General features: G+C 34.9%; 1 protein-coding gene across 1 annotated transcript; it reads left to right on the forward strand.

The window, feature by feature from the left end:
* The first annotated feature begins 2,343 nt into the window (after positions 1–2,343).
* On the forward strand, positions 2,344–15,069 carry LOC131971447 (glucose-6-phosphate 1-dehydrogenase-like). The gene is made up of 12 exons (XM_059332903.1): positions 2,344–2,538; positions 4,780–4,817; positions 5,806–5,914; positions 7,317–7,534; positions 8,273–8,431; positions 8,842–8,967; positions 9,491–9,584; positions 10,389–10,575; positions 11,619–11,854; positions 12,872–12,948; positions 14,001–14,093; positions 14,186–15,069. The coding sequence occupies exons 1-12, from the start codon at positions 2,374–2,376 to the stop codon at positions 14,271–14,273; spliced, it is 1,590 nt and encodes a 529-aa protein (XP_059188886.1). The 5' UTR covers positions 2,344–2,373; the 3' UTR covers positions 14,274–15,069.
* Positions 15,070–16,938: the final 1,869 nt, after the last annotated feature.

Consider the following 16,938-nt stretch of genomic DNA (forward strand, 5'->3'; position numbering starts at 1 on the left):
GCAGCGATGAACTGGCCCGAGCAGAGTGACTTGATGATTATTTGTTTCTTAACAAGATAAAAAAAACTTTAGATTTAGAAGTGTTAGATAATTTATCTTGTTTTAAGAGTTAATTTCTTATTTGAAGCATTCAACATGCTTATTTCTAGATTTAATAATCTTAATTTAAGAAATCTTGTCAAGTGAAATTATCTGTCCATGCAGCAAGATCATTTCCCTCAGATTTACTGTTTTTGTCTTGTTTTTAAACACCTTTTTTGCAGTGCAGATTCCTCAGTTCCACAGTGGAAGGTATTGCTTCTGTAACCATCTTTTATCTAAACAGTACTAATCGTTTTTTCTTGTATTCACTTCTTGGTTTACCTCAATAATGCTTGGTATTGATTTACCGGCTAACATCCTGAAAGAATGATTAACCCACTGTGTTTACTAATGCTACAGATATTAAATCACTTGGATTTAGAGCCAGGTTGCCACTACTCATAACTAATTTTTACAGCCCTGTGAAAGTTACCGTGCCAAAGGTTATAGACACTGATAAGAACTCTTTCTGCAGCAAGACTTTCTCAGTCAGAGGCACCTGTTAATGTTTGCGCAACCTTTGTCCAAGGAGTGGTTTAGGAGCAGGAAACATTCCTCCTGATTGTTTATTTTTCAGTCTCTGAATAGACCAGAAATGTGAGTTTCAATGAATGAATGAACAGGATTCCTTCCAGGTTGACAAACCTGATTTGATTTTACACATCGAGTCGTCTCAGTCTGCAGGAATGTAGACGAGAATACGTTACAAAGCCTGCAGAGGCACTTTAACCCTCAGGAGTCAATGAAAGCACCGGAGCACGACTCCTTTATGACGTCACAACGTAAAAACACGTTGAGCAGCATGGAGTTTTGGCTTTTCCAGAAGTTTTCATGTCCAATTTAACTCTATGGAGTCTTGCTAGACTATTTTATCCATTTCCATTCCATTTTATCCTTTTCATATCTTTTTGTGTCCTTTTTTTGTCTTTTTTTTGTGTCGTTTTTTGTCATTTTCTGTCTGTTGCGTCTTTTTTTGGTCATTTTGTGTCTTTTTTTGTCATTTTGTCTTTTTTTGTGTCATTTTTTGGTCATTTTGTGTCTGTTGTGTCTTTTTTTGTCATTTTGTCTTTTTCGTGTCATTTTTTGGTCATTTTGTGTCTGTTGTGTCTTTTTTTTTAGTTGTCTTTTTTGTCATTTTGTCTTTTTTTGTCATTTTCTGTCTGTTGCGTCTCTTTTTTGGTCATTTTGTGTCTTTTTTTTCTAGTCATTTTGTGTCTTTTTTTTTTTTTTTCTGTCTTTTTGTGTCTTTTTTTGACGTCATGAAGAAGTCATGCTCCGGTGCTTTCGTGGACTACAGGGGGTTAATGCATCGACCCTTTTTCAGCAAAGATTTTTTTTTTTTTTTAAACCCCACCGCCACCAAGTGTAGTAACACGATTTTCCTTTTTTTGCAGATTTTTATAATTTTGTAGTGTGCATTCAACATTTTTAATGCAATCTTTTGTGTTTACTGTTTTTTCTGTGTGTGTTTTGTAATTTCTGTGTTTTTATCTCTGTTCTTTGTAATTTCTTTGTGTGTTTTTTTGTGTGTTTTTTGTAAAAAAAAAAAAAGTTTAATTTTTTTGGTGTGTTTTTTGTGTGGTTTGATGTGTTCTGTGTGTGTTTTTTGTATTTTTTGCAGTGTGCATTCAACATTTTTAATGCAATCTTTTGTGTTTACTGTTTTTGTGTTTTTTGTAGTTTCTTTGTTTGTGTTTTTCTGTGTTTTTTCTGTGTGTATTTTTGTGTGTTTTTTTGTTAAAAATGTTTAATGTTTTTGGTGTGTTTTTGTGCAAGTTTTTGTGTTTTTTTGGTGTGTTTTTGTGTGTTTTGATGTGTTCTGTGTGTGTTTTTTGTATTTTTTGCAGTGTGCATTCAACATTTTTAATGCAATCTTTTGTGTTTACTGTTTTTGTAATTTCTTTGTGGTTTTTTTATGTGTTTTTTTTGTAAAATATGTTTAATGTTTTTGTGCGTGTTTTTTTGTTCATGTTTTTTGTAATCCTGTTTTTTTTTTTGTATTTTTTTGTTTGTTTTGTGTTTTCAAAATGTTGATCCAGTAAGTCAAAATGAAAATAATAATCAGGTCATATAGGTGAGGTTGTGCTGAAAAAAAGATTTTTAAGTGGTTTATATACAGGCAGAATGAAAAGGAGTCCAAAACTCACAAAATAGCCCCAAACTCCAAAAGGTTAAGGCAGTTTGTCTTTGCAACAACAGGTGGCAGCATTAACTCACTGAAGTTTTTTTGCAAGGCAAGGATGACAATTGAAATTTCCCCATGCTGTGAGTGTGACAGTACCATAGAGGTGAATGAGAGAGGCCACAGTCCAGGACAGACTGGAGCAGCTGGAGCTGAAGATGAGCTCGGAGGCTCTGAGTCGCTCCGAGGTGTTCGGCCAGCTGAGGAGGGAACTCTACGGAGAGGAAGAGTCCTCCAAGTCCAACACACACGTCTTCATCATCCTGGGAGCCTCTGTGAGTACAAAACCTTTACAAAATGACTTGAATAACCACTGTTTCCTCTATTCTAAATAAAAGCTTTTGCAATTTCCCTGCAACACAATTAAGCAAAGATCTGTAGAAATGTGTGTGAAATCTGTCAAAGTTCAGTTTCAGTTCTGCATTAAACTACAAAAAGTTGAAAAAAAATATTCTGCAAAATGTAAACAAAGGGGAGTTCCCTGACTCGTTTTGAACCTTTATATAGTTATTGAGGGAAAACTCTTAGTTAATGTCTTACTGGTTGTATAATAAGGCCATGCAGAATAAGGCATTAATAACTACTTAATAATGACTAATTAAGAGACAATATGTTACTTATTAGCATGCTAATAAGCAGCTAATTAATGTTGAATATGTGTTCCCTATAAAGTGTTACCAACTCTGTTTCAAGCAGTATTTATACCTGGATTCAATCCTTTTTGTACCAAGACCTAGATTAAAAAACTACTGTTTATGTGGCTTTTTTCTGCATCCAATCGCCAAAAGCATTCCTCAATTTAATGCGAGGTGTAACTGGCTCTGTGGTGTTTTGAAATCTATGGAATCAGCATAATCATGGCTAGAAGTGGGAACAACTCAAAAATGTATTTTGTGCAGTAACACAATAAAGCAAAGATCTGTAGAAATGTGTCTGAAGTCTTTAAAAGTCTACAAATTGTCTTGTTTGCTGATTTCAGTTCATCCACCTGCATCAAACTACAGAAAGTTGAATAAGAAATATTCTGCAAAATGTAAACAAAGGTGAGCTCCCTGACTCACCTTTGAACCTTTATACAGCTGGAACTTGACACCTTTTAAACACCTTTTTAACTCTGTTCCAAGCTGTATTGATACCTGGATTCAATCCTTTTTGTACTAAGACCTAGAATAAAAAGCGCCACAAGCATTCCTCAGTTTAATGCGAGTTGTAATTGGTTAACTACAGCAGCAGCTACAAGCCATAAAGTGTGTGTTGTTGTGAAATCAGAGTTTGACCTCTATGGAATGAGCACAGTCATGGCTAGAAGTGGGAAAAACTCAAAAATGTATTTTGTGCAGTAACACAATTAAACAAAGATCTGTAGAAATGTGTCTGAAGTCTTTAAAAGTCTACAACTTGTTGGTAACACTAACAATAACCAACTAAGTGATGTTTATAAATGGTTTATAGACCATTTATTAACCATTTTCAAAGTGCTATACATATTTAATCTTTAAATGGTTTCAACCAATTTCTTAAAGGTATATGAATAATTTCTAAATCATATACACACTATGGTGTTAAAAATGTTATAAAGAGTGCAACTAAAACTATTTATACACTATTAATTGTAATTTAATTGTTTGTTAATGGTAAAGTAACTATAAACTTACATTAATATACCATCTTTTTGCCATTTATAAATTGTTTAGTCAGTTAAACATTAATAAATTATGTATTTATCATTCTAAATGGCCTACATACGGTTTATAAATAATGATTAAACTTTAATAAACTATCTGTTTACCATTTATAAATGATGGTTATTGTAAAGGGTTACCTAATTTAATTGTTTGTTATAGTAAAGTAACTATAAACTTACATTGATATACCATCTACTTGCCATTTATAAATTATTTAGTTTGTTAAACATTAATACAATATGTATTTACCATTCTAAATGGCCTATATATGGTTTATAAATGATGATTAAACATTAATAAACTATTTATAAATTATGTTTAATTGTCTTGTTTGCTGAATTCATATCATCCACCTGCATTAAACTACAGAAAGTGATTGTTGTCCAGCAGAGTGACACAAAGAGAACAACCCACTGTGGAATATATTGTTACAGTGTGGTAATCAGGGAATGAAAGCTGGGGAATTAGCACCATGGATGAAATGTGCTGCATCTACTTTTCCCTTTGTCCAGCTGTGAAAGAAGGGGATAATTTCAGAGCAAAAACATTTTTGTCGGACTGTTTTTGGCCATCAGCCCGGCTCTGGTTGCAGAATCAAGTTTTTATCTGTTTGTTTTCCCCTCATAGTTGAAAACTGGTGATCTATTTGGATTTCACTTAAGTTTGTGTAAAGAGGGTGTGTTCAAAGTTCCCCATGACTCAACAGACTCAAACACCCAGTCTACACCAGCATGTGTTTAAAGTTGACCTACTCTTTGGACTCATGATTGATTATCAGTAGAAGCTCATGATCACATCTCTTTTTTATTTATTTTTTATCTCCTTGCACAGGGGGATCTCGCCAAGAAGAAGATATATCCAACTTTATGGTGAGTCACCGATAGAAGAATAAAAGTTCTTTTGTCACTTGTCACATCTAAAGACAAGTGATTAGATCATGGGTTTCAAACTCGCGGCCCGTGGGCCAATTGTGGCCCTCGTGACGATATTTTGTGGCCCCCACCTTGATATGAAAGTTTAATGTGAGTTTTATATGAATGGCACGTTACCGTGTTTTGTGTAGATGGTCCCTTTATTTACTTTTTATGGTCATTTTGTGTCTTTTTTTGGTAATTTCTGTGTCTTTTTTTGGTAATTGTGTGTCTTTTTTGGGTCATTTTGTGTCATTTCATTAGTCATTTTGTGTCTTTTTTGATAATTTTACATCTATTTTTGGTAATTTTGTGTCTTCTTTTGGTAATTTCTGTGTCTTTTTTTGGTAATTTCTGTCTTTCTTTAATAATTGTGTGTCTTTTTTGGGTCATTTTGTCTTTTCGTTAGTCATTTTGTGTCTTTTTTGATCATTTTACATCTATTTTTGGTCATTTTGTGACTTTTTTGATCATTTTACATCTGTTTTTGGTCATTTTTTGTGACTTCTTTTTAAAGTCATTTTTACATCTATTTTCGGTCATTTTGTGAAACAGTGCAGATTGGTTTAATACTTTTTTCCATGACTGTATTTTTGATCATTTTACATCTATTTTTGGTCATTTTGTGTCTTTTTTAGTCATTTTTACATCCATTTTTTTTTACATCTTCTATTTTTGTCTATAACCAAAATCATTATGAATAAAACGTATGTTGTGTTACGTCACTGTGACAAACCCAAGACTAGGAAAAGACTGATATGAAACAGAGCAGATTACTACCTTAAACTGAACCATGGAGATGACGGAGCGCCGTGACTCCAGTAAAACTCCTGGATTTACTAAAGACTTTCAGCTTTTAGTCTAGGACTGGGGACATCTTTTGTTGTAAGCCCATCATATGTTAGTGTTGTGCATCACAGCTTTGGACCGTCCTTCCCTTCTCCAGGTGGTTGTTCAGAGATGGCCTGCTCCCTGATGACACCTACTTTGTGGGTTTTGCTCGCTCCAAGCTGACCGTGGAGGACATCAGGACGGCGTGTCTGCCTCATATGAAGGTAAATCTGAAGCTGGGGTCTCACAGTGTTTTTATTACAAACAGTGGGATGCTTGACATCATATAAAAACAAACAGAAGCAGGTCACTTGCAGAGTAAACTAAGGACTGTGAGTCACATTTTGTCCGTCAATGTCTTTGAAAATAGTTCTATGGTTTTTGATCCTGTTGCATGAAAAGCCCCACTGCAAAAAAATGTTGTCTAAAAACAAGTTAAAAACACTAAATCTGAGGGAAATGATCTTGCTGCATGAACAGATAATTTAACTTGACAAGATTTCTTAAATTAACCCTCTGAAGTCAATATTGACTTAAGTGGGTTTAGCAGACTTTCTGTGCATTTATTTTTTGCAGCTTTTAAGCTTTTAAACTGTCCTCATGTCACATGCATGGTGTTATTTCTTCAGCACAAACTCAGCTTTAAGTCTGATTATTGTGTTTATTGTAGTGTGCAGCTGCCAGGGATCCACAGGGCCTATAAAATTGTCATTATCTTTCCAAATACTATGTAAGAACAGTTCTAAGTTGTAAAAAATATTGGGTAATGTATAATGTAAAAAATAAAACAATACATTTGTCTGTTTACATGTACAGTTTTTGTGCATTTGAAAGATTATAAATCTCTAAAAATGTGAATAATTCACACAAAACAGCACTTGAAATTAACATTATTAAATCTAGAAATAAGCATGTTGAACACTTAGAATAAGAAATTAACTCTTAAAACAAGATAAATTAAAGCTGCAAGCAGCGATGAACTGGCCCGAGCAGAGTGACCTGATGATTATTAGTTTCTTACCAAGATAAAAAAAACTTTAGATTTAGAAGTGCTCGATAATTAATCTTGCCATGTAGCAATAGTCTTTTAATTATATTGTTTTGAGTATAATTTACCTACTGACCATAGCTTTATGTGGTTATGTAATTATTAGTATTATTATTATGTGCTTATTTATTATCTTCTTGTCTAAAGACTTCTTTTTAGGATTGACATTGTGAGCTTTTTCATGCCTTTCAAGCTATTCAACTATTGAATATGGTGAGTTTTCACCCAGAATATTGGCTCCAGTTGAGAGTTTTAGTTGCATGTTTGAATGATATTTCAAAAGCATTTTCTACCACAAAACGTGCTCGTTTCAAGTAAGTTTTAATGTTACTACAGTCGGGCTATTCAAGCCACAATTGCTCAAAATAAGTATTTTTAGATTTATTTCAAGACATCATTGGTTTATCCAGTGCCTATTTAAAAAAAAAAACATATTTAGAGAATTCTTACAAAGAAACATTTACTTGCTGCACTGGCAGATAATTTTACTTATTTCGAGCATAATTCTAGTTATTTATTTCTTATTTTTTGTCAGTTGGTTTTGCAGTGTGTTAAGTGTTTTCTTGCATTTCCTGCAGGTGACTGAAGAGAGCGCTGACAGTCTCTCAGCGTTCTTCAGTAGGAACTCGTACCTGAGCGGCAGGTATGATGACGACAGCTCTTTCTCTCAGCTCAGCGCTCACCTGTCGTCTCTACCTGGAGGAGCCGACGCCAACAGGCTCTTCTACCTGGCGCTGCCGCCCACCGTCTACAGAGACGTCAGCAGGAACATCAGCCAGCACTGCCAGAGCAGCAGGTCAGTGTCTGTTAAACCTCTGAAGTCCAGAAAATTTTGGTTCAGATTTGTCAACTTCATATGCATTAACCCTATTATGTTGTTTTTTGACTCTTTTTTTCATTCTGCCTGTATATGCAACTTACATAATGATCACCATGCCATGCTGGTATCATCTTTTTCAGCTCAACCTGGTTATTATTTTGTCATTTTGACTAACTGGATCAACAAATTTGAAACACAAAAAAAACACAAATAAAAAACATACAAAAAACAATTTTTTTTTTTTTTTTTACAAAAAACACACAAAACAATTACCATAAAAACATAAAAACACACAGAACACACACAAAAAAAAACACAAAAAACACAGATAAAAACAAACAAAAACACACAAAAAATAGCCCAAAACCACACACACAAAAAAACAGTAAACAAAAAAGATTGCATTAAAAATGTTGAAACACACACTGCAAAATCTGAAAAATCTCTGGAAAAAAAGTAAAATCATGTTTCTAGACTTGGTCATGGTGATTTTAACCTTTGCTGAAAAAGAGTTGATGCACTAAATTAGACATGAAAAACTTCTAGAAAAGCCAAAACTGTGGAGTTTAGCTGACAGCAGAACTCCATGCTGCTTTGTTTTTACGTTGTGAAGAAGTCCTGCTCCAGGGCTTTCATGGACTCCCGAGGGTTAAAATATTCAACTGTTTCTCTTGTTGTTTCATGACATTATTCTAACGAGCTGTGTGTGAACAGAGGCTGGAGCAGAGTGATTGTTGAGAAGCCGTTCGGCCGAGACCTGCAGAGCTCCCAGGAGCTGTCGGCCCACCTGTCCTCCCTGTTCTCAGAGGAGCAGATCTACCGCATAGACCACTACCTGGGCAAAGAGATGGTCCAGAACCTCATGGTGCTCAGGTAACCCCTTTTTTTTAAAGATTACCCCCAAAAAAGATGAAAAATTACCCCAAAAAATATGTAAAATTATCCCAAAAAAGATGTAAAATTATCCCAAAAAAGATGTAAAATTAACTTCTAAAGAATTAAATTCTAACAGAGATAACACACTCACTGGACTTACCCTTGGGATAAATAAAGTTATTTTTACTTGAATTTGAAGTGAATTTGAAGTGAATTTGAAGTGAATTTGAATATGAATTTATTTGAATTTTATGGTAAATATTTGTTATAAAAGTAATTTTCCTTTCCATGTGCACTTAATTTTACAGTGTTTAGTGGCATGAATACTCAAGTAAAGTACAGGTACCTCAAATGTACTAAGTAACATTCCACTTCTGGTTTTACAAATGTTCGACTCTCATTTCCAGGTTTGGAAATCGTATCTTTGGGCCCATCTGGAACAGGAACAGCGTGGCCTGTGTGGTTCTCACCTTCAAGGAGCCTTTCGGCACTCAGGGCCGCGGAGGATACTTCGACGACTTCGGGATCATTCGGTGAGAAACAACACGTCGAGATAAAAGTACAAACACTGAATACAAGTCCTACAGAAAGTTTAATGTGAGTTTTATATGAATGACACTTTACCGAGTTGTGTGTGGAAGGTCCCTTTAATTACTTTTTTTGGTAGTTTTGTGTCTTTTTTTAAATAATTTTGTCCTTTTTTTGGTCATTTTGTGTCTTATTTTAGTAATTTTGTCTTTTTTTGTAATTTTGTGTCTCTTTTTTTTGGTAATTTTGTGTCTTTTTTGGGTCATTTCGTGTCTTTTTTTATCATTTTGTGTATTTTTTAAATACTTTGCGTCTTTCTGGTCATTTTGTGTCTTTTTTTAAGTAATTCAGGTTTTTTTCTCTCATTTTGTGTCTTTTTTGTGTCATTTTGTGTCTTTTTTTTTGTAATTATGCGTCTGTTTTGGTCATTTTGATACTGCTTCAAGTGGCCCCCAGGTAATTGGAGTTTGAGACCCCTGCACGAGAACCTTTACTTCCCTTGATCCCACTTCCTGTTTGTGCATGTAGAGACGTGATGCAGAACCATCTGCTCCAGATGCTCTGTCTGGTCGCCATGGAGAAACCTGCTTCCACCGACCCAGACGACGTGAGGGATGAGAAGGTAACAACAACAATAATGGAATGAAAGAAACTTTGGTAACACTTTATATAAGGGAACACATATTCAACTTTAATTAGTTGCTTATTAGCATGCATATATCTAACATATTGGCTCTTAATTAGTCATTATTAAGTAGTTATTTTGTGTCTTTTTTGGGTCATTTTGTGTCTTTTTTTAAATAATTTTGTGTCTTTTTGTGATTCTGTGCCTTTTTTTGGTCATTTTGTTTATTTTTTAAGTAATTTAGTGTTTTTTCAGTCATTTTGTGTCATTTTTAGTCATTTTGTGTCTTTTTTAGGTAAGTTTGTGTCTTTTTAAATAATTTTGTGTCTTTTTTAGGTAATTTGTTGTTGTTTTTTTTTGTCATTTTGATACTGCCCACAGCGACCCCCTGTTAATTTGAGTTTGAGACCCCTGCCAGTGGGTCACTGGTAGACTAACATTGGCGCAAAGTGACCCACTTTGTAGATTTATAAAGTCTGTACAAAATAAAGCATATTAAGATCATAACTCATATACAACAACTTCCTTACGTACTACTAATAAGCAATAATTCTGAGGTTATTGAGGGAAAACTCTTAGTTAGTGTCTTACTGGTTGTATAATAAGGCATTAATAACTACTTAATAATGACTAATTAAGAGACAATATGTTACTTATTTGCATGATAATAAGCAGCTAATAAATGTTGAATATGTGTTTCCTAATATAAAGTGTAACAGAAACTTTTTGTTCAGTTTTCTGTCTCCAGTCATTGCAGCCTGCTGTTGTTGTTGTTGTTGTTGGTGGTGTTGTTGTTTGTAGGTGAAGGTGCTGAAGTGTGTTGCTCCTGTTGCTGGTCCAGACGTGGTGCTGGGTCAGTATGTGGGGGACCCCGAGGGTGAGGGCCACTGTAAGCTGGGTTACCGTGACGACCCCACCGTTCCAGCAGGCTCCTGCACGCCAACGTTTGCCACCGCGGTACTTTATGTCCAGAACGAAAGATGGGACGGTGAGGGAAAACTTTCTGACTGTTTTTTCTCTCAGAGGCTGTTGTGGCCTCAATTTCATTTTATTTGAATGAAAATGTGTCTGTGGGTAGCCACAGAATTTCAGAAAGCCAAACATTAATGTTCTGAACCATTATGCACCTTTATAGCTTTACTTAATACACCCATTGGACTATACACCCATGGTCCTCAGGGGCAAAAAGGACCCCATGACATTAGACTGTTTAGGACATGTTGAAAAAAATTATTACCAACTTTTTTTTCACCTTTTACAGCAACTCAAGACCAACACATTGATATATAAGTTCCATATTTTTTTCATTATTATTGGTAAGGACCTGAGGACCATGGGTGTGATTTTTTAAAAACTTTTATTTTGCTGTCATCTAAAAATGAACAATGTTTTTTTGACATAAGTTTCACTAAAAGTTGACATAACCTACTCTGTACATTCCCATCAAGAAATTATTATTTCACTCTAACTATTGAAAAACATATCCAGGTTTTATTACTTTTTTTTCTCTTGAAATGAGGACCTAATTTTGTATATTTGACTTAAATTGACCAATAATAATGAAAAAAAAAATGAAAATTATATATCAATTTGTTGGTCATGAGTTGCCATAAAAGGTGAAAAAAATAGTTGTTAATATTTTTTTTCTACATGTCCTAAAACCAGTCTAATGTCATGGGAATTAAATTTATTTTATCTATAAAGGATGCAGAGGGACACATATGCTGGAAATTTAAAGCAAGTCTATGAAAGTTAACCTTTCTAATCGTATGATTAAAATTATTTGGGGTCAAAAAAAGACCCCAGGACCACAGGAGGGTTAATTGATAAATTTGGTGATTTTTGTATAAAAAGAAATATATATAATATATAAATATAAAAAGATTCACAGCTTTCAGATGATGTCACCACTTCTATGTAGCATTTCTTGTTGCCCTGCTATCTCCCCCTAAACATCCACTCCCCACAACCCTCCAGTTCTCCCTAAAAGAGGCAGAATGATTGATGTTCTCCCCTCATGTTCTCCTCCAGGAGTCCCTTTCATCCTCCGCTGTGGTAAAGCTCTGAATGAACGTAAAGCAGAAGTTCGTCTGCAGTTCACCGACGTGCCGGGAGACATCTTCAGCGATCGCTGTCAGAGGAACGAGCTGGTGGTCCGCGTGCAGCCGGACGAAGCTATCTACCTGAAGATGATGACGAAGAGGCCCGGGGTTTACTTCAGCCCCGAGGAGACGGAGCTGGACCTCACCTACAGGAGCAGATACAAGGTAGCACTCCACTCAGGGCAGCACTTCAAACGCGTTAGATTAACTTCTTAAGAACTTTTGCTTATTTCAAGAATTTTGTTTTATAAAGTCAAATCTATTTAAGTGTAAACTTATATAAAGTGCATTTTTAAAAACTTTTCAAATTACTGCTAATACACTTAGAAAACAATTTTAATTCGATCAAGCCATGTGGATAATACATTTTCAGCATATTTTATAATATATTATAAAATACTATTTTGTTATATACTTACTAAACTATAATCTTCAAATTGGTGAATTTGTGTTTTTTCTTAAAGTATAAAAAGTTTCAATCCCCTTATTAAATATCTATCAATACTTGTATAAGAAAAAAATATAAATCAATCATAATGTGTTGATAATGCTTAAATATAATTTATTATTATTTAAAATGACTTAAAAGTGCAACTAAAATATAATTAAAATAAAGTTTCAGAATCAATCATGGCCTCACAGTGTTGCTGAGGAGCAGAATTTAATGTTTTAACAGGATCTAGTTATTCCTAATGGTTTATTTTTGGTGACGTTTTAAATGAGACACATAGAATAAAGTGATTTTGACATAAATATCACAATTTTAAGCTCCATTTGGTTCCTTTTTCTAATGGAAACTTAGAAATAAAGTACATTTTTAAAAACTTTTCAAATTACTATTAATACACTTAGAAAACAATTATATTTAAATCAAACCATGTGGATAATACATTTTCAGTTTGTTTTAAAATATATTATAAAATACTATTTTGTTATATACTTACTAAATTATACTCTTCAAATTGGTGAATTTGTGTTTTTTAAAAATGTACTTTATTTTTACTTAAAGTATATTAAAATGTTAGAAAATAATGAAATGTCTATCCCATTTTCTTAAATTCTTAGGTGATGTATTTAAATGTCATTGTGGTCCCTTGTGTGACTAGATATTGCTCGTATTAATTAAGATCACTGAACCTGATAGAAACGTGTATTCTAACATCTTTAACCTTCTTCCTCTAGAACGTGAAACTCCCAGATGCGTATGAGAGGCTGATCCTGGACGTCTTCTGTGGAAATCAGATGCATTTTGTCCGCAGGTTGGTTGCACCGTTTGCTGTTATAGTTCATCGTCTCAGTATTTATATTTTTTATGTTTCTGTTTTATTGCTGCTTTGTTGCTACAAGCTATCCGGGTTAGGGTTTTTTGGTGCGGCGTCAGCAGTGATGCGGGCGTTGTACCGGACCGTCGTGGTGAAGAAGGAGCTGAGCCGGAAGGCAAAGCTCTCGATTTACCGCTCCATATACGTTCCAACCCTCACCTATGGTCATGAACTTTGGGTAGTGACCCAAAGAAGTGTGGCTGGGCTCAGCCTTAGAGATAGGGTGAGTAGAGTCGCTGCTCCTTCGCATCGAAAGGAGTCAGCTGAGGTGGTTTGGGCATCTGGTAAGGATCCTCCCGGACGCCTCCTGTTAGAGGAGTTCCAGGTCCAACTGGTAGGAGGCCCCGGGGAAGACCCAGAACACGGTGGAGGGATTATATCTCTCTCCTGGCCTGGGAACGCCTCGGGGTCCCCCAGGAGGAGCTGGATGTTGTGGCTGGGGAGAGGGACGCCTGGAATGTCCTGCTTAGCCTGCTGCCCCCGCGACCCGGCCCGGATAAGTGGAGGAGAATGGATGGATGGATGGATGGATGGATGGATGGATGGATTTTTTTATTTTTGCTTTTAACCCTTTGGCTATTTTGTCAGTTATTGAATTCTTTTCATTCTGCCACTTAAAAAATCTTTACCATGTTGTGGTGTTGGTATCAGTTTTTACAGCACAACCTCACCTTTATGAGCTGATAATTATTTTTTCATTTTGACTTACTGGATCAACATTTTGAGCCCAAAAGGAAAAAAAACTGAAGAATTTTAAATCAAGTCAAATATGTAAGATCACTTCACATGGAGACTAAAAACTGCTGAGTGCAAATACATAAAGAGCCTGGAATACATGTGCAAATTAGTTTTATCATAGGAATAAAGTGCATAGATCACATGTGAGTTAAAGTTTCTAAATGTTGAAAATGGTTGCAAATATAATATAAGAAAAGGTAAAATGAGGATAACATCTATTTAAAGAAAAAAAAATCTCCTTTCTGTCCCAGTGATGAGCTGCGGGAGGCCTGGAGGATCTTCACTCCTCTCCTCCACCAAATCGAGGGAGAAAAGACTCTCCCCATCCCGTACACATACGGAAGGTAACGTTATATCTCTCTTTTATGGGGCTAAAACAAAAGTTTCCCTTTTTTTTATTGATTTCATTTTTCTCTTTTCTTTGTCACGTCTGAAGTCGTGGTCCAAACGAGGCGGATGAGCTGGTGAAGAGGGCGGGCTTCCGCTATGAGGGAACGTACAAGTGGGTGCAGCCCCACCTATGACACCATGCATGACGTCACAAACGTGCACGTGCACGTGCACGCACACACACATTCTTGTACTTCTATCTTTGTGAGGACCCTCATTGTTATAGTAAATTCCCTTGCAAGGTTATAATAGTTTTGGATTTTTCATTAGTTTTAGTTTTAATTTTGTTGTGAATTTTTGTTTTCAAATACAGTTAGTTTTAATGAGTTTTTAGAGTGAGTTTGCTAGTTTTACTTTAGTTTTATTAGTTTTAGTTTTTTGTAATGGGGTATTTGTTGGGTGGGAGATTAAAAGAGGTCACAGTTATTTTTTCCTTTTTTTCCTTTCTCTTATCCATCTTCATTATGTATGAAAAAAGTTGACAAAGACGAAAACGAAGGACATTTTCACTATAATTTTCGTTAGTTTTGTAACCACACAATACAGTTTCAGTTAATTATCATTATCATGTAACCTTTAACCCTTAAAACAAAGTCTGAAATCTAAAAAAAAAGCCTTTAAAGAAGTGAGGACCGGCCGAAATGTCCTCACTTTGCAAAAATGTCCTCACTATGTTGGTTAAAAACGTGTTCCGGTCCTCACTATGTAGGAAGTACAAGAACACACACACACACACACACACACACACACACACACACCATAATTGTAGGCAAGTTTACAAACAATAAAGTTTACTACAATCCTTCACTGCTGTACATTGAATGATTTTGTCTGCATGTCAAACACACCACTGCTGTTTATCCCTAATCATGTAACAATAACTTTAATAGTCTGATTTGAGTGTTCACTAAAAGAATAAATCACTGTTAAGTTTTCTGCCTGCACTTTTTTATTTTTGGTTTAACCCTCCGTACGTTACTGACCTCAGAAAACTGAGCAGTGACTCCTTGGAGTGTCTGTTAGTCCAACCAAACGCTGAACAAGACATTTAATGAACAAAACGTTCAAATAAACTGTCATTAAGCTAAAATACAGTGAAAGGGTCAAAGTTATGAGACCAAACTGCTAAACGTCCTTTTTTATATATAGATAGATTACTTTATTCATCCCAGAAGGGAAATTCTTGTTGTCACAGCAGTCCGGTATTTAAGTACAATAAATTACAATAGAATAAAATAATAAGGTAGAATAAATAAAAACAACAATAGAAAAAAAACACAGAATAGAACAAGGACACTTAAGAAGTTAAAGAGAAAATAAGTTTGTAGGCATGGTACAGTGGCAAGATGATGGCAATTATACTGATGTAGATAACTTTATTGACACGTTGCCGTGGATACGCATTGTTCTGCTTCTCTCCTGATGACGGCTCGCCTTGTTAGTGACCTGTCAATCAAAGGTAGCCCCGCCCCAAATCATACAATTCATTATCTTCTATTTTCTTCTAAATGGGGCCATTATTAGAACTATTAACATCAGATTGTCTTGAAGAAGATTTTTTACTAGCGATTGAGACCGTAGAGTTGTCGTAAAAAAAAAAATACGAGGCAATAAATCAAGTGAGAAGTTTTGAAATTTTGCATTTAAATGAATGGAATAAAATGTTTTTGCAGCCACACTCAGCGCCCCCTGCTGGAATTTTCGGTAGAATGCAGCTTAAGGCACTTCCTGGTTCAGACCTTGAGGTTGCCGCCTGATTTTTAACGATCTTTAAAAAAAAAAAAACGTTTCAGAGGGTTGGTGGGGTTCAGAGGATAAACAGCATTGACCTTTGACCTCACACATGAGACTTGTATGTACATGATTGTTTGAACTATATTCTATGGATGGAGCACAGCATCAATATTTACACACGGGGTCATTTGAGTGTTAAGAATATAAACCTGTTCTCTGCTATCTATCAGCAGGCTGTGACTGTTTACACTCATAATATTTATACTGAGGGCTTGTTGTTGTGGTTTATAAGGACAGCTGACTCTTAATAAAAGAAGACACGTTTAAAAGTGCTCCTTCAGGTGAGAATAACTTCCAGGTAGGTGTTTTAAACTAACTTCAAATCAAAACTTTAATTAATTACTAACATTTGTAACAGTAAATCTATCACAATGCACAAATGAGTTTTAACTAGGGCTGGGCGATATATCGATATAAAACATATGTCGATATATTTTTAAAAGTGATATGGAATTAGACCATTTCGCATATATCAATAATAGTTACATTTCTTTATATATAAATGCTGCCCTTACTAGGGTTTGTCATATTTAGTTCTAGGGTTGTCACGATACTAAAATTTTCAACTCGATACCGATACTCAGGAAAATATTCGATACTCGATACCATTTTCAATACAAGGATAAAAACAAAGACCCCAAAATTTAACAGAAAAATGCAACATGTAAAAATTAACAGAACCACAGGTTAAATATTAATAATAAAAAACAGTTGTGCAAAAAGAAACTGCAACTATGATAACAAGCTTCAGATACTCAATACTTTTGAAAATGAGTATTCTATCCGGATAAAACGTTTTAGTATCGATACTTTTTTGAGTATCAATACTTTTGACAACCCTATTTAGTTCTTTTATAATGTTTGTTATTCTTTTCTCATATAATATATTTATTTCAGGAAAAGATTGGCCTATTTTATTTCATAGGCTATGTTTATTTAAGATATTTTCATTTAAATGTGCACTTTATGGACCTTTGTTTTAATGGAAAAAAAGTTACTCCTCTT

Source organism: Centropristis striata, chromosome 5 (assembly GCF_030273125.1).
Source record: "Centropristis striata isolate RG_2023a ecotype Rhode Island chromosome 5, C.striata_1.0, whole genome shotgun sequence".
Lineage (NCBI taxonomy): Eukaryota > Metazoa > Chordata > Actinopteri > Perciformes > Serranidae > Centropristis > Centropristis striata.